The 24,645-nt window shown below is 43.2% G+C and overlaps 2 protein-coding genes across 2 annotated transcripts in view; one reads left to right on the top strand and one right to left on the bottom strand.

The window, feature by feature from the left end:
* Positions 1 to 68: 68 nt before the first annotated feature.
* Positions 69 to 2,907, bottom strand: SMPD2 (sphingomyelin phosphodiesterase 2; the record flags this gene model as incomplete). Its single annotated transcript, XM_079716822.1, has 10 exons — positions 69 to 477; positions 579 to 732; positions 917 to 1,021; positions 1,117 to 1,287; positions 1,373 to 1,459; positions 1,704 to 1,793; positions 1,915 to 2,008; positions 2,362 to 2,438; positions 2,554 to 2,650; positions 2,858 to 2,907. 10 exons carry the CDS (start codon positions 2,905 to 2,907, stop codon positions 89 to 91), a joined length of 1,314 nt encoding a protein of 437 aa, XP_079572948.1. The 3' UTR covers positions 69 to 88.
* Positions 2,908 to 3,480: 573 nt separating this feature from the next.
* Positions 3,481 to 24,645, top strand: part of PPIL6 (peptidylprolyl isomerase like 6) — a gene marked incomplete at its 3' end in the record, with an annotated part of 34,793 nt that continues 13,628 nt past the window's right edge. Inside the window, exons 1-6 of the mRNA XM_079716696.1 lie at positions 3,481 to 3,597; positions 6,683 to 6,778; positions 9,909 to 10,097; positions 13,401 to 13,463; positions 13,567 to 13,714; positions 23,274 to 23,330. Of these exons, the coding sequence (XP_079572822.1) occupies positions 3,496 to 3,597; positions 6,683 to 6,778; positions 9,909 to 10,097; positions 13,401 to 13,463; positions 13,567 to 13,714; positions 23,274 to 23,330 (655 nt within the window). The 5' untranslated portion in view covers positions 3,481 to 3,495. The remainder of the gene's footprint in view (positions 3,598 to 6,682; positions 6,779 to 9,908; positions 10,098 to 13,400; positions 13,464 to 13,566; positions 13,715 to 23,273; positions 23,331 to 24,645) is intronic.

Raw genomic sequence — 24,645 nt, 5'->3', positions numbered from 1 at the left:
TCTACACTGTGACAATCACACCGACCCTTGGCCCCAATCACTGCCTCTACAAGGAAAAAGGCAGCGCGCGCCACCCAAGTGTCAGGCTTTATTGTTCCTCTGCTCTGTCCCCCTCCTGCCGCCCCAGGAGCAGGGTTGGCTGGGGCTCCGGGCCCAGGTCCTGGGCCTCCCTTGCCCTTCCCAGCACATGCTGGAGCTCGGCTCGGGCCCGACACAAGCCCTTGGCCTCCTGCACGTGGAAGAGATAGAATGCACCCGCCCCCAGCACCAGTCCTACACTGGGGGTCCAGAGCAGTACAGCAACTTCCCTGATCTCTCCTCCAGCCGCCAGGGCACACAGCAACGCCAGGAGAAGCAGCCCTAGACCAATCACGTAGCCAGCGACGGTGGCCCACCAGCGACCTTGGGCCATGCCCTGGTCCAGTTCTGTCCAGGCCTCCCTTAGCACACTGATCAGCGGAGACCTCTCTGCTGGTCCTAGAACAAAGCGGGGTGGTGGGGAGGGAGAGTGAGGGTCTGAGGGAGGGATGGGGCTGCCCTGTGGGGAAGGGCCAAGGAAAAGGATGGGGCTGACTCACCAGGGATAGGGCTGGGGTTGTGCCGCGGGGGGCTGTGTCTCACACACAGAGTAGCCATCAGCGCCTCATGATCGGAGAGGGGGCTGCCGCTGTGAGGCTCGTGGCCTGTAGTAGTTCTGAGTGTCTTACAGGAGATGTATAGCCCAGACACCGCCTAGAAAAAGAGCCAGAGAGAAATTTCTGAGAGCGCCTTTCCCAGAGAACCAGTTCCTGGCTATCCCATTCTCCAGCCGCCACTGATAAAAAAAGACTAGACTAGTTGGACAAAGAATCAGCATAGGCTGATGAGCCATGAAGAGAGACGGAGGGTGAAGGCACGTTGCAGGGAGAGGCCTGACCTTATAAAGCACATAGTCGATGCGGATACCCAAGGGGAACTGCTCTAGCTCCTGCCGGTTGACGTAGCAGTTCTCCGGTACCATCGTACAGCCTTCTTCAGGGCCCTAGGTGAATAGTGGGCTTGAATGAGGATGCACGGGGAAGGAGGAGGGAGAGAGGCTGAGGGTGTAGGTGGGGAAATAATCAGGCAAGTCCTCACCTTGAAGTCCTGAGTCTCCAGATAGGCATCGTGCAGTCCCGTCCACTCCTTCAGCAGGCGGCAGCCCAGGTCCTTTGGGTGCAAGTTGAGGTCCCCACACAATAGAACCACATCAGCTTTCTTGGACGTGTGGCTGGGGGAACCAAGATGGTGAGGCAGGAACCCTTCCCTCATCAGCTCTGCCCTAAAAGTGGGGCCTTAGCCACCCCTCGGTTCCTGGACCCCATCCCACTTCCCCTGTCAAGCCCAGGCTCACACACTGGATGAACTGGGCCAGTTCCCAAGCTTGGGCCACACGATGTGCTAGGTAGATGTCCTTCTGTCGACTGTACTCGGCATGGAGCTGAGCAAGATAGAGGAGATAATTGCAGATTAGACCGAGAGTCCCAAGGGCAGGAGTAAATCAAGCTTGCTTGTGTCACTTGGCACGCTGCTTGGTAAAATACGTGTGAACCTTGCCTACTGGCCTTAGGAGATCCTGCTGCCATGCCTCACCCCAAGGCAGCCTGGCTAGAGGATGAGTTCCATCTCTCCCTCCCAGGACCAGGCCGCCCGTCCCAGCCTTAGGCACTGCTGGCCTCACTCACATGGGTCACGTAGGCGTTGAGCACCAGTCCACCCAGACGGAGCACCAGCAGCCCCACGGCCTTCCCACAGAACCAGTCACCGTGGTGGATCTGTAGGCAGGAGGGGGCGGGAACTCAGGGCACTGCTACCCTCTTTCTGCCCATCCCCTGCAGCCCTAGGAAGGCCACCTCCTTTACCACGTGTTAGCAGGCAGTGGGGTTAGCAGCTCACCATGTAGGGGTAGCCATTGAGGGTGAAGACGTGCTGGGTGAATTCCTGGATTGGGTGTTTGGAGAAGACACAGAGACCACTGCCAATGATGCCACTGAAAAGCCAAGTCCTAGTCAAGAGCCACAAAAGCAGGGAGAGAAATACCCAGCCCCTTCCCCTCCCTCGTCTCCCAGCTCTTATCAGCTACTTTTTTCTCCCTCTGCTGCTGGTACCACCCCAGATCGAAGCTCAAAGCGACGGCGTTCACGTGGGCTGATAGGATGGCCTGATGATAAATCTGATGAGCTAAAGAGCTAAATCTTCCTCATTCCACCTTCTCCCGCTCCCACACCCAGAGGAGAGGACGCTGGGGCAGAGGGAGGCGGGCGCAGGAAGCACGGGGGAGGGCTGGCAGGGCCAAGGGCCTCCAGCTCCGAGACCAGGCCTCGGGGCCAGTGGGCTTCTCACCTCCTGAAGTAGTGTGCTGCTGGGTAGGCGGGCAGCAGCTTCTGCCTCAGGTACTGGAAGTCCTGCTCGCTCCACACCTGAGGGGAGGGGTGACGATACCTGCCGGCCCTTCTCCCAGGGCGGGAGCCCCCGCCCGCGCCCCAGCCGCCCCCGCTCCCGCCGGGCTTCCACACCAGCTCCGCGCGGCCCCACCTCCTCCAGGAGAGCTAGGTCGAAGCTCTCCCTGTTCAGAAAGTCTCCCAGGCGCTTCACGCGGTCGGCCCGGTGCTTGCTCAGGTAGGGAATGCCCCTGAGGACGAAAAGCGCAGGGGAGGTGACGGCTGGGGCGCTCGGGGCAGCAACGGAGCTGGGGCCAGGTGCGGGCCCCGGAGGTAGGGGTTGCCCCGCACCCCGAGGGTGTAGGGCAGGGGAGCGCCGTGGCCTGGCTGTAAGAAAGGCCTCCTGCCTCTGGCGAGCGGAACGGCGGCCCCAGACCCGGGTCGGCGGGCGCACTCACCAGCAGTTGAGGTTAAAGACCCTCAGTCGCAGGGAGAAGTTCGGCTTCATGGCGGGGACGCTCGGCGGCGCGGGACGCTCGGCCTCCGCAGCAACGGCCGCGTTGGGGACAGCGGCGGGCGGGCGGCCTTCCCCGCGGGGCACCGCGCACAGGTGGTCGCCCTGCTCCCGCTCTCCCGGGAAGTCCGCGGCCCCGAAATGCACGCGCCCGGGGACTGACTCCCGTTACCCGGGCAACCGGCCGGCTGACCCCAATCTGGCTGCGCGGCAACCCGGAAAGGTGATCTGCGGTGAAATCAGGCGCTGACTGGAGGCGACTACGGCGCTGGAGGACCCTGGGCTTGGGGTCCCAGAGGAGGTCCGGGGCGGGGGCAGCGGCGGCGAACCACGCTGACGCACGCGAGGCGTGGGGTCCCCGTTCCTTTTCTCCGAAGCTCTTCGCTGGTGGGGGCCGCCCACGCGCGCTCTCCAGCCTCTCGGCCGCCTCCACAGCAACAGGAACAAAGTTGAGGAAAGGCCGGACCTTCGCCGACCGCCCCGCCCCCGGCCCCCTCCTTCCGGCGAGCGGTGGGGGCGGGGCCGCGAGGTTGCCCTGGCGACGCGCTATGTTTTTGACCCGAGGAGTCCCCGCGCGCAGCCATGGCGAGCGGCTCGCAGACGCCGCCCGAGCAGCAGCTGCAGGTGAAGGTAGTGGGGCTCTTCAAAAGCTCCAGCTTTCAAATTGCGAAGAGCGCCGCTGAGGTAACCGCCAAGAAACCACAAGGGCGGGAAGGCCCGTCCCGCTTCCGGGTCGTGCGCCTCCTGGTGGCGGGGGTTGAGGTTCAGGGAGGGGATGTCCCGGCCAGGGTGGGCTGTCTCTGGATGGATCTCTGCGTGCAGACGGCGAGGGCAGGTCCAGGCGGGAGTTACACTTCGAGAAGGGCTACCTTTAAAGGGAAATCCGAGCGAAGGAATCGTTCACAACCTTTTTGGGAATAAAGGTGATTCCTACCTCTACATTAACACACATTTTATCCCACGTTAATTTTTTTTTTTTTTTTTTGCGGCACGCGGGCCTTCCCACGTTAATTTTTAACTGAAATTATAGATTTTAAAACTTTGTGAAAAAAATGTTACCATATAACTAGCTGATTTTTTTCACAAACTCCTTTCCCAAGTGATATTTGAAAACTATTCATTCGGGAAGGGTTTTTGTTGTTGTTGTTTTTCTTTAAAGTTTCTATAGCAGTCACTGCATTCCAATCGAATTACGTGCTTATGGGATTTCCTGACAAATGACCCACACGTGCTCTGGAGAATACAGACATTTCTTTGTAAACATGAAGAACAATGTAAAATGAAAAACACTTTTAAGTAACTGGAAGAATTAGGCCAGGTCAGTAATGCCGCAGCATTCCTACACCCCGAATGCAGGAGAAATGTAGAAGTGTATAAAATGTTGAAATGTAAAATTCAGCACTTCTTTGGGGTTTGCTCCAGAAATGCTGTTGTAAGATTATGCCAAGCTTCTCTCCTTCAAAACCCCACTAGACTCCAGGACAATGCCTTATTCATGTCTGTATCTCCCAAAGTAACCAGCTGGATACTTGACACAAAATGTTCCCAAATAGAATTAATCTTAAGAAATTCCTAACTTCTTACCTGCTCCAAGTCTACAGAGTTACAGTCTGAAATTAAATCAAGTCAGGAAATAGTGACTAATTTGTGAAATAGGTAAAGTTTACATCAAGATGAAGAGAACAAGTGATAAGAAGTCTGTGAAAATGATACATGGATCATTAACAGAAGCAGAAATATGGACTGTGTTAGCTGGGCTGATAGGATCAGCAAAGTTATATGGCTCAAATTGTATTTAATAAGTGTGAGGGATTTTTTTTCTCTTGTTTTTCTTAGCTCCTTTTCTGGTTCTCCACACTGTAGACAAGATGTTGGCAAATTTTTTTTCTGTAAAGTCCACATATAAAATTATTAGGCCTTTGGAACCATAGGTTCTCAGTCATGACTACTCAACTCCGTCCTTGTGCAAAAGCAGCCACAGACAGTATGTAAATGAATGGTGGTTTTCCAATAAAACTTTTATTATGGACACTGAAATTGGACTTGCATATAATTTCACAGGACATGAAATGATTCTTCTTGTGATTCTTTTTCAACTGTTTAAAAATCTAAAAATTATTCTTAGTTCTCAGGTCTTACCAAAACAGGCAGCAGTCCAGCTTTGGCCTGCTGGCCACAGTTTGCCAACCCCTGTTGCAGAGGACACTAAGTCAAGCAAACAAGGTCTTTATTATATTAATAATGTTAATTTTCACTTTCTTAAGTTTTGCCTACTGTAGCTCTATTTGAATATGAAAATATATGAATGTAAATTCAGTTAGTTCTATGTTAATAAAGGATCCTTGAATATATTTCCAACATGATCACTTGTGAGCAATCCCTGATGCCTAATTAACTGAAAGATTTAGATTTATAAAGAGTATTACATAATGTAGTCCATTCTGGAACAAATTATGAAGAAAGCATGATTAAGTATGCTTAATTTGAAAACTATTGGGCTTATTAGTTATTCCAGATGGTCCCTCAGAAACAGCAGTCATCCTGCATGACTACCTCAGACAAAGCACAGATGCTGGAATTGAGAAAAATGACAAATCAGCTGTTGGTTGGGTAGAGCAGACTAAGAAGGAAATGGCCAGATTGCTGTTGCCCTCTTCTGCTACCCCTGGTCCCAAGGCAGGGTACACTCACATCCTGGCTTTCTCCCCCTTGGACTATCCACCCTGGATGAAGCACGCCAAGTCAGTGTCCCCTTAGACCACAATAGAAGTGGCCAGATGACACTTTTCCCTTGTTGGTCCATTTACTTCTCAGACCTGCTCAGAAAGGTGATGCCTAACTGTTACTGCCTCAACTGCCTTCCCTTGCTTTAGGAGGAGGCAAAGTGTAACCTAACAGGAACCAAAACTTTTTTTTTTTGACAGATGTTGTTAACCAGTAAGAATTTTCTCTGATTCATACAGACAAAACAAAATACATTAAGTCAATACATGCTCAATGTCTAGACCAAAACACATTTAATATTTACTTCTCTTTTTCCCAAGGGGTATAACCACAACAATATCCTTTTGGTCACTCTTCATATGTCAGTGAATTAAAGCAATAACATTTATTTTAGTTAAAAGTATCCAAAAAGGGGCTTCCCTGGTGGCGCAGTGGTTGAGAGTCTGCCTGCCGATGCAGGGGACACGGGTTTGTGCCCCGGTCCGGGAGGATCCCACATGCCGCGGAGCGGCTGGGCCCATGAGCCATGGCCGCTGAGCCTGTGCGTCCAGAGCCTGTCCTCCGCAACGGGAGAGGCCACAACAGTGAGAGGCCCGCGTACCGCAAAAAAAAAAAAAAAAAAAAGTATCCATAGATCCACTGAGGTTTAGTAAGAGTTTAATTTAGGGAAAAACTGGTCCTAAAAGGAAATGGCAGGTCACAAAACTATTGGCATAAACTCACTTGTACATTTGTTTATGCAGTTGCTATGTGTGGATGGTCCACTATGTACCAAATATTGAGGCCAGTGGGAAACTAAGACATAGTCTTTGCCCTCAAGGAGCTTATTCTCTTCAGATGAGAGACCAATTAGTATGGCCTGGGGAGGGACTTACTGGAGGTAAGCGCAGGGGCCTCTGGGAGCTGGCAAGGGGCATCTAAGCCAGACTGTGGCTTGGGTATATGTTGCATAAAACTTCCTGAAGACCCCATAAAAACTGGGGGGAATGATTTTTACTTTAAAAGAGAACTTACTCTAAAATAATTATTCTATTTTGAAACCTAGAGTCTGAAGAGTAATTATCCATCCAAATTTGAAGACCCTATAATAGTTCCTGTTCAAGAATTTGCATGGGATCAATATCTACAGAAGAAAAAAAGGGTAAAGGATATTTGGGGTGTGGAAAATGAGCCAAGTTTTGCCTGATTTATTTACATACGCATTGGTTTGGAAAAACTGAAGCAGTAATTTTGATACAACTAGATTTTATTTCTCTAAATTATGTACTTTTCCTAAATTATTTCAGTCATTTCACCAAGCTGATTTTAAGAAAGAGTCAAACATTTACAGAATTTTCTTTTGGAAAGCATGTGATAAAGGTGAGTTTTAAACTCTCAGTGCTGCTATTTACTCCTGCCGATGGCTACCCCTCTTTCCCGGCATATCACTTATTCATACTTCCTGTGACACCCGGGCACTCAGGTTACTGTGGCCTGGCACTCTTTTGGGCCCTAACTCTGGAAGGTTTCAGTGGTGTCCAGCACAGATATGGCAGGGGAGCATGTAGGCTTGCCTAGGGGAGCTCTGATGGTAGGCGCCAACTTCCCACAGGGTAGCCGTGTCCTAATGGAAGCTTCCTTCTCTGCATTCTCCCCCCTAACAGTACCCTTGGAGAACTCCAGACCCTAAGGCTGGCAGAGCTCATCCAGGGATGGCAGATTGGTTTCCTCTTGGGTGCCATCCCTGATTAACTGGTAGTGCTGCCTGGAACATGTGGCATCCTGGCTCAGATACGGCTCACATTGGGGGGCAGACTAGAATGGGTACGCCTCCTGCTTGTCACCCTTGGCCCAGTCCTGTGGAGAGTCCCAGTCCTGGCTTCCCTGCCCAGCCCCATCTCTCAGTGGCTGAGGAGATCCCATTTCCCCTGACCGGAGCAGTTTTGATTGTCCTGTGCTAGATTGCACAAGGATGTCCTGTGATTTACCATGCAGATAGTGCTGCTTTACTTCACTCTCTGCTCAGTCACATGAACGGTGCAAGACTGAGTCAAGAATACCATATGTTAAGTCTCATACCATTTTCACAGCCACAGTACATTTTCATTATATAATTCAAACAGAACCATAACAAACACTTACCTATGGTGCTTATTATATGCCAGGCACTATTCTAATGACTTCTATAAATATTAACTCTAATCATTACAACAACTAGGGTGACCAGTGGTCCTGGTTTGCCTGGACCTGAGGGGCTTGCTGGAACGCATGAATTTCAATGCTAAAGCTGGGACGGTCCTAGGCAAACCCAGACAGTTGGGCACCCTAACGTAAAACAATATGTTTTTCTTAATTTTTATCACCAAACTTCCTAAACTGCCTATCGTATCGTGCTCTCCACCTACAGGAGAGCCATGATTTCATGCTTCGTGGTTTGCACCCATTCCTCTTCCATATTCCCACCATACTCTGAAAGACTGGTGTGGATTCCATTCTGCAGTTTCTGACCCTTGTCAGCCTGGGTTGCTAACCTTGAGCTGTTTTGTGTTCTCTTCCTTCTGCTTTTCTCATGGGGCCTGAATGAGGCTTCCTAGGTCATCAATGCTGCTTCTTCCCACATATCCTTAACTCCTGTCTTTCCTTTCTTCCCTCCCCCTCCCTCACCTCCTGGATACTTGCCACCTTAACCTCTTCTTCCTCTTCAGGCCAGCTTTTTGTTCTCCTTTCACATAAGCATTGTCTTATGTTATACATAGTGCTTCTTAGCACATTTGAGGTTAGTGTGCACTGGCCTCAGTGCTTCAGTATAATGTAATGCCAACCATGAGGGATGGCTTCAGAGCCTTTGGGAAGGCCCTTTTTCCCCCTCCAAAAAAAGGCAACATCATACACCTTAGTGCTGGAAAGCCCTAGAAAACATCGGGTCCAGCCTGCTATCTTGAGGCAGGTGATGAGGGCTCCTCATGTATAGAAGACACCCAGACAAGGCACGTAATTTTCAGCCTCCGAATAAAGTGTACCTGCTACTGCATTTCTCCTACCAGGCTAGCTAAAATATCCACAATTAAACTTTCCCTCCCCTTTTTAAAGTTTTGTGTCCTGTAAAATGTGAGAACCCTGATGAATTTCAACATTCCAGGGAGTACTGACCCACAGGCTCAGCGATTGACAGTTCAGCATGAACAAGTTTAGGAAGTGAGGAATCTGATGCGAGCTCCTCCTGAGAGAAGAGCGGGGAATGGAGCACGCTGGCAGCTGAAGGCAAACCGTTCCCCAAACCGGCGTTTCTCCAAGTGCGGTCTCCAGACCAGCCGCAGCAGCAGCGTCCCATGGGATGTTGTTAGAAATGCAGATTCTCAGGCCCCATCCCAGAATCAGAAACTTGGGGTGGGGCTCAGGAATCTGTAATTCTGACTGCCCACTAAAATTGGAGAACAGCTGTCCCAGATGATGCATGGCTTTGCCAGGACTGGCACCGGGTCATAATCAACCAGATCTACTCAGAGGCCACATTACTCAGTGGCCACACACTGAGGTTTAGGAGGTTGGCTGGCAGTGCTGTATGGATGAAAACACCAATGCACTTCATTCTTAGGGGCTTAGGGCTTAAAAGTGTTGAGGGACTTTCCTGGTGGTCCAGTGGTTAAGACTCCGCACTTCCCACTGCAGGGGGCGCAGGTTTGATCCCTGGTCGGGGAACTAAGATCTCGCATGCTGCGCAGCCAAAAAATAAATAAATAAAGTACTTGAGTTTAAAAAAAAAAAAATTGTTATGAAAGGTGAGTTCTCTTCCTCACGGCCCCTGGCGTGCCCCGCAAACTGCTGCTGGCCCTCAGGAGGCACTTCCTCACCTGGTCTGATTTCCCTCCATCAAAAAAGCGTTCTTTCCATCCTTCCCATTGAAAACCATGTCTTATTTAGGACCCCTAACCAACTATGCATACAGTAAAATGTGCTTCAGAAATGAAGCTAAAAGACTGCATTTTGTTTTCAAATTAATATAACAAGTATGCTATGCACACAGACTTTTATTACCAGATTACCATCTATTTTCTAAGATCGTACCATTTTAAAGATCACTGTTAGGTCATTCTTTGATTTCAACACCGTCAGAGTCTTGAAAATGTTCTTAAATTCCCTTTGAGAACAAAATTCTGAAAGATGGCAAAAAATATATTTTTTAAAGATTCAGTCCTAGGGTTGATTCAAGCTCTGGCTTGGGGGTTTAGCTAAGTTCCCCCCATCCCTACCCCCACCCCCCACTACATTTTTTTGGTCCTTTTCCTTTACAGGAACTTAAGAATGAAATCTGGGAATATTCTTCCTATGTGATGTGTTTTATTAATGATCAGCTCCTGGGTGATGCACTTGATCTTCAGAAATGGGCCCACAAAGTATGGGATATAGTTGATTTTAAGCCTCCTGCACTTTATGAAGCACTTACTGTGGATTATTCTGCCAAATTCTTAAGAGACACGAAGGCAAGTTGCACTAATTTTTTAAAGGAAAATAGTAGAATCTTTGAGCATTTACATGGATTGACCATTAATTACTGATAACCTAGCAAAGGGAACATAAAAGAGTAAGAGACTAGGTTAAGTTCTCAATGACCTAATGATCCAGTTGCAAAGGATTCATGGCAGGGTTTGGCTTGGTGGTGTGTAAAGCAAGCCTATCTCACAGCAGGCAAATGGCACTGGGAGAAGATCATCCCTGTTCAAACATTTCTACTCCCCGCTAGAAGCTTATATGCATTAATTATCATCTATTAAAAAATATTAAGACCTTCCCCCTCAGAGAAGGTCAAGCCTATCCTTCATTCACCTTTAGCATGAAATATTTTAATTAATACTTTCTAACACCTAAGTGACAGCTACTGCACTAGAGAATGGCAAGTTTGAGAAGGTGACGTTTTAAAGCATGACACATAGTTGGCAAGAGCAGGACTAGACAAGCTATGGCACTGGGGAGGTTTCCAATGGCAGAGGACAGTTAGGATGTGTGAGGTCCAGAGAGCAAGAGACAGCCATCAGGGTGGAATGGCAATAGAGGTAAAAGTATGTAATTTTGCTCAGAAACCTTGTAGCCAACAGCTACCACATGCTGAAAATTATTTCATGCCCATGGTGGCCTGTGCCTACATAAAGACCCAGTGCTAGGATCTGAGTTGTGCAAAGGCAAAGACCTTGTCTCGTTCACCCTTGTTCAACCACTGCCTTGAACAGAATCTGAAACATTGGAGGTGCTCAGTGAATATTTTGTTGAATAAACAATGCACTTGGAAAATGCTTGAAACTCTAGGGTGTGGGGAGGAAGTTAACATTCATAGCAGTTCATTCCCAAAGGGACAGGAGTCTAGAAGTACATGGTGTACTCTGGGAATGGCAGGGGACAGCAGGGAGGCCAGAATTAGTAGGAAATGACACTGGGAAAATGAGAATCAGTCAGGATTCTTGGTGCCAACAGTACCAAGCTGTTGTCACTAACTTGAGGAGAAAAAGTATGTATTAAAAGGATATTGGTAACCTCACAATTGACAGGAAAGCTGGAGAACCAGCTTTGAAAAGCAGGCAGGAACCAAGGGAGACCTGGCAGCAGAAAAACAAGGCCAGGGTCACGCCCCAGGAATGTGCAGCCAGGATGCTGCCATGGCTGCCCAATGGCCCTAATGCTGCCTTCACCGAGCATAACTTCTCAGCTCTCCTTGGGTCTTCGTCACTTCCTAGACATCTAAGGCCCCGGGCAGGAGCACCTGACTAGTCAAGCCCAGGTTATATGCCCACACCCTGGCTCACACGTAGCAGGGAACGAGAGGAGGTTCTCCAGAGGCTGGTGCAACCTTGTGAGGAGTTTCTCAAATAGGAAAGGTGCTTAGATGTTTAAAAAAAACAAACAACAAACAAACCCCCAAACCAGATCTACTAGAGAAAGGTTGAACTTACTGTCCACTCTTAACCAGTCAGTTAGATTTCATCCAGAAGGAAGCAAGCCAACAGAACTTTTCATAAAGAGTATGACATCATCTTCTTTGGTGTTTCGGAAAAAATTTTAGGGCTGTGACCAAACAGGGTACAGTGGGGAAAGCTTAGTGGCAGGGTGGCCATTTGGAAATCTGCTATAGTAGTGTGAGCTAGAAATAATGACAGCCTGAATTAATTAGTGGCAGTAAGGAGAGAGGACCCAGATTCTGGAGAAAATCCTTGGATTTTTTGCAGAGGCTAGATTTTTTTTTTTTTTTTTTTTGTGGTATGTGGGCCTCTCACTGTTGTGGCCTCTCCCGTTGCGGAGCACAGGCTCCGGACGCACAGGCCCAGCGGCCATGGCTCACGGGCCCAGCCGCTCCGCGGCATGTGGGATCTTCCCAGACCGGGGCACGAACCCGTTTCCCCTGCATCGGCAGGCGGACTCTCAACCACTGCGCCACCAGGGAAGCCCGAGGCTAGATTTTTTGTGCTGAGTAAAACTCAGGGACTTGTTTACTTCTGGTTTGGAACGATATAGCAGACAATTAGGTTTGGCTGCTAGGTGACATTATCTTGTGTCACAGTCACTGACTCTCTTTTCATTAGAATTTTTAGAATTATCTACTCTTGACAACCACATAAAGATAATATATTGATGCCCAGGAAAGTTTAATGATGTCTGAATGGACTCACTCACTTCAGAAATCAATTATGACTTGCAATATGTCCTTTTTCCTCCTAAACCTATGAAGTTTACTATATTATGCCTCTTATTCTAAAGTTATAATATTCTTTTATAATTAAGAACTTGTACTACAGAAGCTTAGAGGCACAAACAATTAATTATAATAAGTATGGATGTAATACTTCATTCCTGGATGCCAGATATTACAATACTATTTCAGTCTTTTAATTAAAAAAAAAAGCTTAGAGCGACCTAAGATAATGATAGTGATACAACTAAAAGTGATTTCTTTTATGCCTCCTAGATTCTTAAGAAATAGGGCAGGGCAAATTATGTACTTGTTAAATCAGGCAGCATTTTTATATACAAGAATGGTGCCTAAGGGTTGAAATGTATTCCATTAGATGTGTTCTGCTCCCTGAATGAATGCTACTGTGATGGACAACAGTGTTTTCACTTTGGATGCCTCTTTGAGGGCTAGACAAGGGCTCACAAATGTTAGTTGTCTCTACCAGAAAGTATGTCAATTGAAAACAAGAGCTGGGGGCATCTGGGAGTATGAGGTCATGAATGAAATAACTCAAAAGCACAGCATCCTCTCTTTCCTACCCCTGGTATGGTACCTCCTATTCATATAGTGGCCTTATTTTCCTGCTCAGAAAGACTATGGCCTGGCTCTGCTAAGCTAATCTGTGCAGTCTCTGAAAATCCAGAACACACAGTAACCAAATCCATGGGCTCATGTTGGATCTTTTCCCAGAATTACTCAGGAAAGAAAAGAATTCCCAGTCTGCTGCTTTTTTCCAGAGGGAATGACCAGTGTTCCTTTCCACACCCAGTTTGTGATGCAGTGGGTATCTAGGCCATGTGCTCTCAGTCTTGTGTGATACGTTAATGTGATTCAGAGCTTTACCACTTAAGGGTTTTAAAAAGCATGTTATTTAGGAAGTAAAATTTTGGTATAATGAAACAAACATCCTTAAGTCATTCTTTTAATTTTGCTGTTATATTATCTACTGTTAATGCTGTCAATCATCTTATCACTGAAAACATTATTCTATTATATTTTTGGTCATTTCTAAAACTTTCTGCTAAAACACTGACCTGCATTACCTTCTTCTCTCTAATTTTAATAGCATGATTTTGTGTTCCTGGACATTTCTATTGATTTTTATCCAATCGGAAGATTGATTTTTGAGGTAAGAGGTTTTTGGTTGTTGTTTTTTAATAAGTTGGGGGAGTGAGAATCTCTGCCAAAATGTTAAGTTTTTAATCTATGAAACCTTTTCTCTTTATTTTTAGCTATATTGTGATACATGTCCCAAAACATGTAAAAATTTTCAGATCCTGTGCACAGGAAAAGCAGGGTTTTCCCAAAGTGGCATCAGGCTACATTACACAGGTTCCATTTTTCATCGAGTGGTACGGAATGGTTGGATACAAGGAGGAGGTGAGTTTAAAAGCTTAAATACAACTTAGTTGCAACATTAAATCAAAATGTCCAAACTTTTATCTGCCTTTGTGAAATTCATATAGAATTAGATATATTTAATATTAGATGTTATATATATATTTAAAGGATGTTTTATATGGCCAAATGATGAATTAAGATATTCATACTCTTTTAAAAAATTCCCTAATTATTAAAATAAACAAATCTAAAGTGTGTTACCAGGAATATTCCAGGTTAAAAAGTAATACAAGCAAGTAGGATAGAGCAGAAGCAAGAAGAACTACAATCCTGCAGACTGTGGAACAAAACCCACATTCACAGAAAGATAGACAAAATGAAAAGGCAGAGGACTATGTACCAGATGAAGGAACAAGATAAAACCCCAGGAAAACAACTAAATGAAGTGGAGATAGGCAACCTTCCAGAAAAAGAATTCAGAATAATGATAGTGAAGATGATCCAGGACCTCAGAAAAAGAATGGAGGCAAAGATCGCGAAGGTGAAAGAAATGTTTAACAAAGACCTGACCTCGAAGAATTAAAGAACAAACAAACAGAGATGAACAATACAGTAACGGAAATGAAAAATACACTAGAAGGAATCAGTAGCAGAATAACTGAGGCAGAAGAACAGGTAAGTGACCTGGAAGACAGAATGGTGTATTTCACTGCCGTGAAACAGAATAAAGAAAAAAGAATGAAAAGAAATGAAGACCAAGAGACCCCTGGGACAATATTAAACGCAACAACATTCACATTATAGGGGGTCCCAGAAGGAGAAGAGAGAGAGAAAGGACCTGAGAAAATATGTGAAGAGATTATAGTCGAAAACTTCACTAACATGGGAAAGGACATAGCCACCTAAGTCCAGGAAGTACAGAGAGTCCCAGGTAGAATAAACCCAAGGAGAAACATGCCGAGACACACAGGAATCAAATTGACAAAAATTAAAGACAAAGAAAAATTATTAAAAGCAGCAAGGGAAAAACGACAACATACAAGGGAACTCCCATAAGGTTAACAGCTGATTTCTCAGCAGAAACTCTACAAGCCAGAAGGGAGTGGCATGATATATTTAAAGTGATGAAAGGGAAGAACCTACAACAAGATTACTCTACATAGCAAAGATCTCATTCAGATTTGAAGGAGAAATCAAAAGCTTTACAGACAAGCAAAAGTTAAGAGAATTCAGCACCACCAAACCAGCTCTGCAACAAATGCTAAAGGAACTTCTCTAAGTAGGAAACACAAGAGAAGAAAAGGACCTACAAAAACAAACCCAAAACAATTAAGAAAACAGTAATAGGAACATACATATTGATAATTACCTTAAATGTGAATGGATTAAATGCTCCAACCAAAAGACACAGGCTTGCTGAATGGATACAAAAACAAGACCTGTATATACGCTGTCTACAAGAGACCCACTTCAGACCTAGGGACATATACAGATTGAAAGTGAGGGGATGGAAAAAGATATTCCATGCAAATGGAAATCAAAAGAAAGCTGGAGTAGCAATACTCATATCAGATAAAATACGCTTTAAAATAAAGAATGTTACAAGAGACAAGGAAGGACACTACATAATGATCAAGGGATCAATCCAAGAAGAAGATACAATTATAAATATATATGCACCCAACATAGGAGCACCTCAATATATAAGGCAAATGCTAACAGCTTTAAAAGAGGAAATCAACAGTAAAACAATAATAGTGGGGGACTTTAACACCTCACTTACACCAATGGACAGATCATCCAGACAGAAAATTAATAAGGAAACACAAGCTTTAAATGACACAATACACCAGATAGATTTAATTGATATTTATAGGACATTCCATCCGAAAACAGCAGATTACACTTTCTTCTCAAGTGCACATGGAACATTCTCCAGGATAGATCACATCTTGGGTCACAAATCAAGCCTCGGTAAATTTAAGAAAACTGAAATCTTATCAAGCATCTTTTCCAACCACAACGCTATGAGATTAGAAATCAATTACAGGGAAAAAAATGTAAAAAACACGAACACATGGAGGCTAAACAATACGTTACTAAATAACCAAGAGATCACTGAAGAAATCAAAGAGGAAATCAAAAAATACCTAGAGACAAATGACAATGAAAACGTGATGATCCAAAACCTATGGGATGCAGCAAAAGCAGTTCTAAGACAGAAGTTTATAGCGATGCAATCCTACCTCAAGAAACAAGAAAAATCTCAAATAAACAATCTAACCTTACACCTAAAGGAACTAGAGAAAGAAGAACAAACAAAACCCAAAGTTAGTAGAAGGAAAGAAATCATAAAGATCAGAGCAGAAATAAATGAAACAGAAACAAAGAAAACAGTAGCAAAGATCAATAAAACAAAAAGCTGGTTGAGAAGATAAACAAAATTGATACACCTTTAGCCAGACTCATCAAGAAAAAGAGGGAGAGGACTCAAATCAGTAAAATTAGAAATGAAAAAGGAGAAGTTACAATGGACACCACAGAAATACAAAGCATCATAAGAGACTACTACAAACAACTCTATGCCAATAAAATGGACAACCTGGAAGGAATGGACAAATTCTTAGAAAAGTATACCCTTCCAAGACTGAACCAGGAAGAAAGAGAAAATATGAACAGACCAATCACAAGTAATTAAATTGAAACTGTGATTAAAAATCTTCCAACAGGGCTTCCCTGGTGGTGCAGTGGTTGAGAGTCCGCCTGCTGATGCAGGGGACACGGGTTCCTGCCCCGGTCTGGGAAGATCCCACATGCTGCGGAGCGGCTAGGCCCGTGAGCCGTGGCCGCTGAGCCTGCGCGTCCGGAGCCTGTGCTCCGCAACGGGAGAGGCCACAACAGTGAGAGGCCCGCGTACCGCAAAAAAAAAAAAAAAAAACAAAAAAAAAACAAAAATCTTCCAACAAACGAAAAGTCCAGGACCAGATGGCATCACAGGTGAATTCTATCAAACATTTAGAGAAGAGCTAACACCCATCCTTCTCAAACTTTTCCAAAAAACTGCAGAGGAAGGAACACTCCCAAACTCATTCTACGAGGCCACCATCACCCTGATACCAAAACCAGACAAAGATACTACAAAAGAAGAAAATTACAGAATAATATCACTGATAAATACAGATGCAAAACTCCTCAGCAAAATACTAGCAAACAGAATCCAACAGCACATTAAAAGGATCATACATCGTGATCAAGTGGGATTTATCTCAGGGATGCAAGGATTCTTCAATATATGCAAATCAATCAATGTAATACACCATATTAACAAATTGAAGAATAAAAACCATATGATCATCTCAATAGATGCAGAAAAAGCTTTTGTCAAAATTCAACACCCACTTATGATAAAAACTCTCCAGAAAGTGGGCATAGAGGGAACCTACCTCAACGTAATAAAGGCCATATACGACAAACCCACAGCAAACATCATTCTCAATGGTGAAAAACTGAAAGCATTTCCCCTAAGATCAGGAACAAGACAAGGATGTCCACTCTCACCAATAATATTCAATAGTTTTGGAAGTCCAGCCACAGCAATCAGAGAAGAAAAAGAAATAAAAGGAATACAAATTGGAAAAGAAGAAGTAAAACTGTCACTGTTTGCAGATGACATTATACTATACATAAAGAATCCTAAAGATGCCACCAGAAAACTACTAGAGCTATTCAGTGAATCTGGTAAATTTGCAGGACACAAAATTAATGCACAGAAATCTCTTGCATTCCTATACACTAACAATGAAAGATCAGAAGGAAAAATTGAGGAAACAATCCCATTCACCACTGCAACAAAAAGAATAAAATACCGAGGAATAAACCTACCTAAGGAGGTAAAAGACCTGTACTCAGAAAACTATAAGACACTAATGAAAGAAATCAAAGATGACACAAACAGATGGAGAGATATACCATGCTCTTGGATTGGAAGAATCAATATTGTGAAAATGACTATACTACACAAAGCAATCTACAGATTCAATGCAATCCCTGTCAAATTACCAATGGCATTTTTTACAGAACTAGAACAAAAAACCTTAAAATTTGTATGGAAACACAAAAGACCCCAAATAGCCAAAGCAATCTTGAGGAAAAAAAAGGGAGCTGGAGGGATCAGACTCCCTGACTTCAGACTATACTACAAAGCTACAGTAATCAAGACAATATGGCACTGGCACAAAAACAGAAATAGAGATCAATGGAACAGGATAGAAAGCCCAGAGATAAACCCACACACCTATGGTCAACTAATCTATGACAAAAGAGTCAAGGACATACAATGGAGAAAAGACAGTCTCTTCAATAAGTGGTGCTGGGAAAACTGGACAGCTACATGTAAAAGAATGAAATTAGAACACTCCCTAACACCATACACAAAAATAAACTCCAAATGGATTACAGACTGAAATATAAAACTGGACACTACAAAACTCTTAGAGGAAAACATAGGAAGAACACTCTTTGACATAAATCACAGCAAGATCTTTTTTGACCCACCTCCTAGAGAAATGGAAATAAAAACAAAAATAAACAAGTGGGACCTAATGAAACTTCAAAGCTTCTGCACAGCAAAGGAAACCATAAACAAGACCAAAAGACAACCCTCAGAATGGGAGAAAATATTTGCAAATGAATCAACGGACAAAGGATTAATCTCCGAAATATATAAACAGCTCATTGAGCTCAATATTAAAAAAACAAACAACCCAGTCAAAAAATGGGCAGAATACCTAAATAGACATTTCTCCAAAGAGGACATACAGATGGCCAAGAGGCACATGAAAAGCTGCTCAACATCATTAATTATTAGAGAAATGCAAATCAAAACTGCAATGAGGTATTACCTCACACTGGTTAGAATGGACATCATCAGAAAATCTACAAACAACAAACGCTGGAGAGGGTGTGGAGAAAAGGGAACCCTCTTGCACTGTTGGTGGGAAATGTAAATTGATACAGCCACTATGGAGAACAGTATGGAGGTTCCTTAAAAAACTAAAAATAGAATTACCATATGACCCAGCAATCCCACTACTGGGCATATACCCAGAGAAAACCATAATTCAAAAAGACACACGCACCCAAGTGTTCACTGCAGCACTATTTACAATAGGCAGGTAATGGAAGCAACCTAAATGCCCATCGACAAATGAATGGATAAAGATGTGGTACATATATACAATGGAATATTACTCAGCCATAAAAAGGAACGAAATTTGGTCATTTGTAGAGACACTGATGGACCTAGAGACTGTCATACAGAGTGACGTCAGAAAGAGAAAAAGAAATATCATATATTAAGCCACAGAATCTAGAAAAATGGTACAGATGAACAGTTTGCAAGGCAGAAATAGAGACACAGATGTAGAGAACAAATGTATCGACACCAAGGAGGGGAAAGCGGGGAGGCAGGGGTTGTGGTGGGATGAATTGGGAGATTGGGATTGATATATATGCACTAATATGTATAAAACAGATAACTAATAAGAACCTGCTGTATTAAAAAAAATTCAAAAATTAAGAAAAAAGTAGGATAACATTTTTTTAACTGAAAGATAATTTTAAATGCTCACCTAAAAAAAAGGTGTATGTAGAAAATAGAGTGCTTTTAAGAAACATACTAAAGGTGGGAATTTGAACACAGAATGAAAGAAAAACAGCTTATTTCTCACCAAAGATGTTACACTGTTACAACTGAAGTAAGACCTAAAGCATTTTGGTCTCCATCTTTGCTTTCTATTCAGGTCAGTCCTTTGGCTTTACACAGACTAGGTGCCTGATTAGCAGCACAAAATTAAATTTTGGAGGCTTTTTAGGAGATATCCCATAGGGAGCAATCAGGCAGCAATTTAAAATTAATTGGCTTAGTGTGGAAGGCGATTTGCTTGAACTTGATGAAATATGCAGGGGCTTAAATTAATAATGTTTCATTATTTTTCTATAATCTGGAACATTCTGAGGCTGATAAGGAGGAAAATGTAGATTTAATCCAAGTATCTTGTATGCAAACCAACTGTTTTTTCCTCAGTTTCTCTAAAATGAGATATCACCAATACTGTTTTCTAACCTTATTATTTTTCACTTTATATAGTATTCATCTTCATATGTCAATATACATAAACACATAAAATGTTTAGGGTCTGCCTAATTTTTCATCACAGTGCTATGCCAATTTAAGTAATTTCCCATTGGTGAACATTTAGACTGTTGTCCATTTTTTGTTAGTATAAAACAATCCTCAAGAGGGCCCATATCGGGACTTCCCTGGTGGCGCAGTGGTTAAGAATCTGCCTGCCAATGCCAGGGACATGAGTTTGAGCCCTGGTCCAGGAAGATCCCACATGACGCGGAGCAACTAAGCCCGTGCACCACAACTACTGAGCCTGTGCTCTAGAGCCCGTGAGACACAACTACTGAGCCCGCACATCACAACTACTGAAGCCCACGTGCCTAGAGCCTGTGCTCCGCAACAAGAGAAGCCACTGCAATGAGAAGCCCGTGCACCACAGTGAAGAGTAGCCCCTGCTCACCACAGCTAGAGAAAGCCCGAAGCAGCTAGAGAGCCCGAAGCAACTAGAGAAAGCCCGAAGCAGCAACAAAGACCCAACGCAGTCAAAAAAAAAAAAAAAAAAATCAATTTAAAAAAATAATAAAAGAGAGGGCCCATATCAGTGTCTTCTGATACTTAGTTCAGTGTTGACTCTGATGTGTTGGGCTTCCGGATGCTGTGTTCTTCTTTGTTTTGCTTTTGGCTAGACCTCCCCTCACCGCTGTGAGTCCCAGAGCAAAATTTGGGGAAAGTAGGCCATGTTACTTGTCTATTTATTTGAAGTAAAATTTCCAAATAGTAAGTGTATAGGTCTCAGGTCATGGTTTCAGATCACAAGGCAGTGATGTTTAAGGACAATTTGGGAAAGAAATTCTGGTTACTAAATTCAAATCCAAACTGATACATACAAGTTGTACCACGCTGGATAAGGCACTTGTCATCTCTGAATAAGTTTCTTAATCATAATTATAATATCACAGGTTGTGGTGAGGATTCAATGACATGGAATATTGAAAGTGCCAAGCTTTTTAAGTATTCTCTTCCTTCAGATGTCAGATTCCCACAGGGCTGTGAGTAGAATTTCGGAGTACAGGAGCTAAGTGTGGTTTGGTGTTGTGCCTTAGGATGCTTCCAGGCACTATTGCTCGCCCTTTGGGACCAACAGGCCCTACACAGCCTTCCTTCTCCCCCCAACCCTATCTCATCTTCTGACCTCTCCCTCTTGCTCACTCTGCTCCACACATTCGGCTCCTTGCTGTTCCTTAGCACATCAAGCATATGTGTGCCCTGAGGTCTTTTGTTGTTTCTTTTGCCTGTGAGATATCTACACCCAGCTATTCCTCCATGTATGCCTGATCTGTTTCTGATTTTTGCTAAGAGTTTATCTCAGCAGGGAATACATGACGACCCTATTCAAAAGCTGCCACCTTCCTCTTCATATACCTCTCCTCACCCCCTTCTCTGCTACTCTCTTATCCCCTTACCCAGCTTTATTTTTCTTCCTAGCACTTTTCACCACTGGACATACTATTAATATTTCTTTGTTAACTGATTTATTGTCTGTTTCTTTTCACTAGAATATAAGTTCCACGTGGGCAGAGATTTTTATCTATTTTGTTCAATGTTATATCCTCAGGTTGGAGAACAGTGCCTGGCATATAGTAGATGCTTTTTAAGAATTTGTTAAAAGAATGAATGAACGAATGAACAGATAAACAGAAAATATACATTCTGTTCATTTCTGAAGTATGAAGTTAATGAAGATACCAAGTTATTAAGCCACTTTGGCAGTTACTAAGCCTCTTTGTGGCTCCCATAGGCCTACTGCCTTTAGAAGGATCTCTTGAGATATAGTTTAATACATTTTATCATCATCATGGTCATCAGAATGATGGTAAAGATGATAATGAGAGGATACATTCCGTAAGTGTGTGATGCTGCACAATAATAATGGCCACTAATGAAGGAGCATGACACTCTGCCAGGCACCACACCATGTGCTACATGACTGCCTTTAACCCTCAGAACTACTTGGGAGGCACTTCTCATTACCCCTGTCTATATAGATGAGGAAACAGTTTTGAAAAACGTAACCAACATCAAGATTGAAATCAAAATCATCTGACTTTGAAGTTTACTTTTAACCACTATTCTGCATTGCTGAATTTGTTGTCAGAAGTATAGAAATAATATTAGATATCCAAAGCTGAATTCAAGGGGGTGGGTTATGGACACAAAAAATATTAAATACTGATTGAAATGGTGTCAATATAAAATATTCACCTGGGAGATCTAAAGCAAAGGGCAAGAGTAATGGCAGGTGTTGGAGACAGAGGGCAAGGGAGTGTCACTGGTGTTTACATAAGTTAGCAGGGGAAGGGAATCACCTGGGCAGATTTGCCTGAGCTGAAGGAACTGGTGCTAGAGGACTTTCAAGTTCCGCACACCTGGATTTAGCCTGGGGCTACTGCAGCAGGCTCCTGAGAATAGCCATAGGCTGGGGGGTGAGTGGGGGCGGGCAGAAGTATCAGGCACAGTAGTTGGAGACTTAAGGTTTATCAGTTAACTTCTGAACCAGCTTTATGAATAGTATAGTTTAAATGCTATATGCCCCTGTCCTGCATAAATTCTCTCCCCATGCTTGCACCAGATTTCTTTAAGATAGCACAGACTCTTTTATTATAGATAAAGTACACATATTGAGTTTAAATGGCACAGTCCTTCAACAGTTATTTATTGCGCACTATTCAAGGAGGGTGGTCTACAGAGCTGAAGGAAGTAAAGGGGGTGATGGGGAAAACACAGACCTCAGAGACCTCTAGTTTCATTAAAGCTAGCTTTGCTTCCCTGGTAGCTGTGAATTGATAAAATAACTTGTGCATGGAGGATTTTTATAGTAGGATCATTGCCTAAGCCAAAATATGCATATAATGTGAAACAAGTCCTATAAATACCATTTCTAAAAAACCTCATTATATTACAAAGGAACTTCTTTTCTAAAATACCAGATAAATGAGTTATCACCATAGGGCAAGGAATAAAAATTTGAACATTAATTCTTTTTAGAGTATCTATTTTTATTCCTGTGTTAAAAAGATCTTACTGTTTCTATTTCATCCTCTCAGCTTAATCTTTCCATTTTTCTGAAAAGCAAGATGTATCATGGAATAACTTGTGAAATAAGCAGAATTTATATGAACACACACTCTTTAAATCGTGACCACAATTATAATTTAATACTTCATCATTTCCAAGGTTTTGCATTAAATTTAACCTATTTCAGAGTTATGAGGGGAAAAAATGGGATCATAAATGGAAAAGTACTTACAAAATACAAGTGAAATCATTATAGAAATATTTTCATGGTATAGATATTAAACAATTAGGTAACTTACTCTAGTTATTGTTATAAGTGGAATCATAATTTAAAGCATTCTTTCCCTGCCATTTTTAGTCTCAGAATGTTAATGTTTATTTATTGCTGTTTCTCAGATATAGTTGCTGGAAAAGGAGATGGTGGAGAGTCAATTTATGGACCAACATTTGAAGGTATGTATCTTTAAATTTTGTCAGTCACATTTTAATTGATTATTCAAATTTAACAGGACTGGATGATTTCACAACCCCAAATTAGATAGTGTTTGGGGTAATATACTACAAGTACATATACTAAAAGTGGGAGTTTAAAATAGGGTAGGTGGGAAGTCCAGTTCAGAACAGCTTTGTACATAAAATTTTTCACTTGCCTAATTATGTTATTTCTTTAGGATAAGTTTCTAGAATTAGGACTGTAGGTGTAGAAGGGAATTTATATTTTTAAGGCTTGTACTTTGCCATGCTCACACTTAGAATTGGTACCTTGATAATCATCCTACTAAGACTGCTGTTGGGGATTCTGGGAAGATGATAGTGGTGGTGGCATAGTTCCTTAATTTTTTGAAATCCCAACATAAATACAGACAAAAAAAAATTAGATAGGAAAACTAAAGACCCATGGATAACACAACAAAACTAGGTGACAAGGTATCTACATGAATTCCAAATATAAACAGGTAAGGACAAACTACCAACAGCCACAAAATCTGCATGGTATCAGCATGTATGTGAGAGAAAGCAGGGCATCTGACAGAGCTGAGAATATAGAACTCCACAATAGGCAATAGTAGGTGAGTGCATGGAGCCCCTTATAAGGCTTGAGGAGGCTGGAGCAGTCTAACCTCTGTGAACTCTCAAAACCGATCTGAAAGGCCTCTCTTCCAGGACAGGCCCTCACTGAGGAAGAACTGCTGGGAATGGAATAAAAATTATGCAGATATCGGGACAACAGTGATAAAGAGGGAAAGGCAACAGAGTCAGGAAATCTCAGAAAGCAAGTTGCCACACAGCTGAACAACACATGAAAACAGCATAAGAGGGAACTTTGTGAAGTTAGGAAAACTATCTTCCTTCTAAAGCCACACCTACTTCTAAACATTGAGGAATACTAATTGTACATAAAACTAAAGTTGCATTAAAAAGCAGCAGAAATTTTCATGATTATTTAAGAAAAAAAAAAGGAGCACGGTAACATTGCTACAGATAATGAAAGTACCCTAGAAAGAAGGCTCACAGAACAGAGCAAAACTGTAACAATTTCAAAGGGAGCTAAAAAGACATGAAGACAATGATATAAGACAGGAAAGAACTCATAAATCAAAATGAGGAAGCTTTAGACATGAGGTTACAGAACTAAAGAAAAGAATTAACAATAAAAGAAAATTTCAGAAATGAACAAATTAGAAGGAACACAAGACCAAATAGGCAGCCCAGTGGTTAAGACTCTGCCCTTCCAATGCAGGGGGCATCGGTTCAATCCTTGGTTGAG

This window comes from Hyperoodon ampullatus (assembly GCF_949752795.1).
Source record: "Hyperoodon ampullatus genome assembly, chromosome: 12".
NCBI classification, from domain to species: Eukaryota; Metazoa; Chordata; class Mammalia; order Artiodactyla; family Ziphiidae; genus Hyperoodon; species Hyperoodon ampullatus.
The sequence above is the reverse complement of the archived record's forward strand: the minus strand, read 5'-3'. Positions and strand labels throughout refer to the sequence as shown.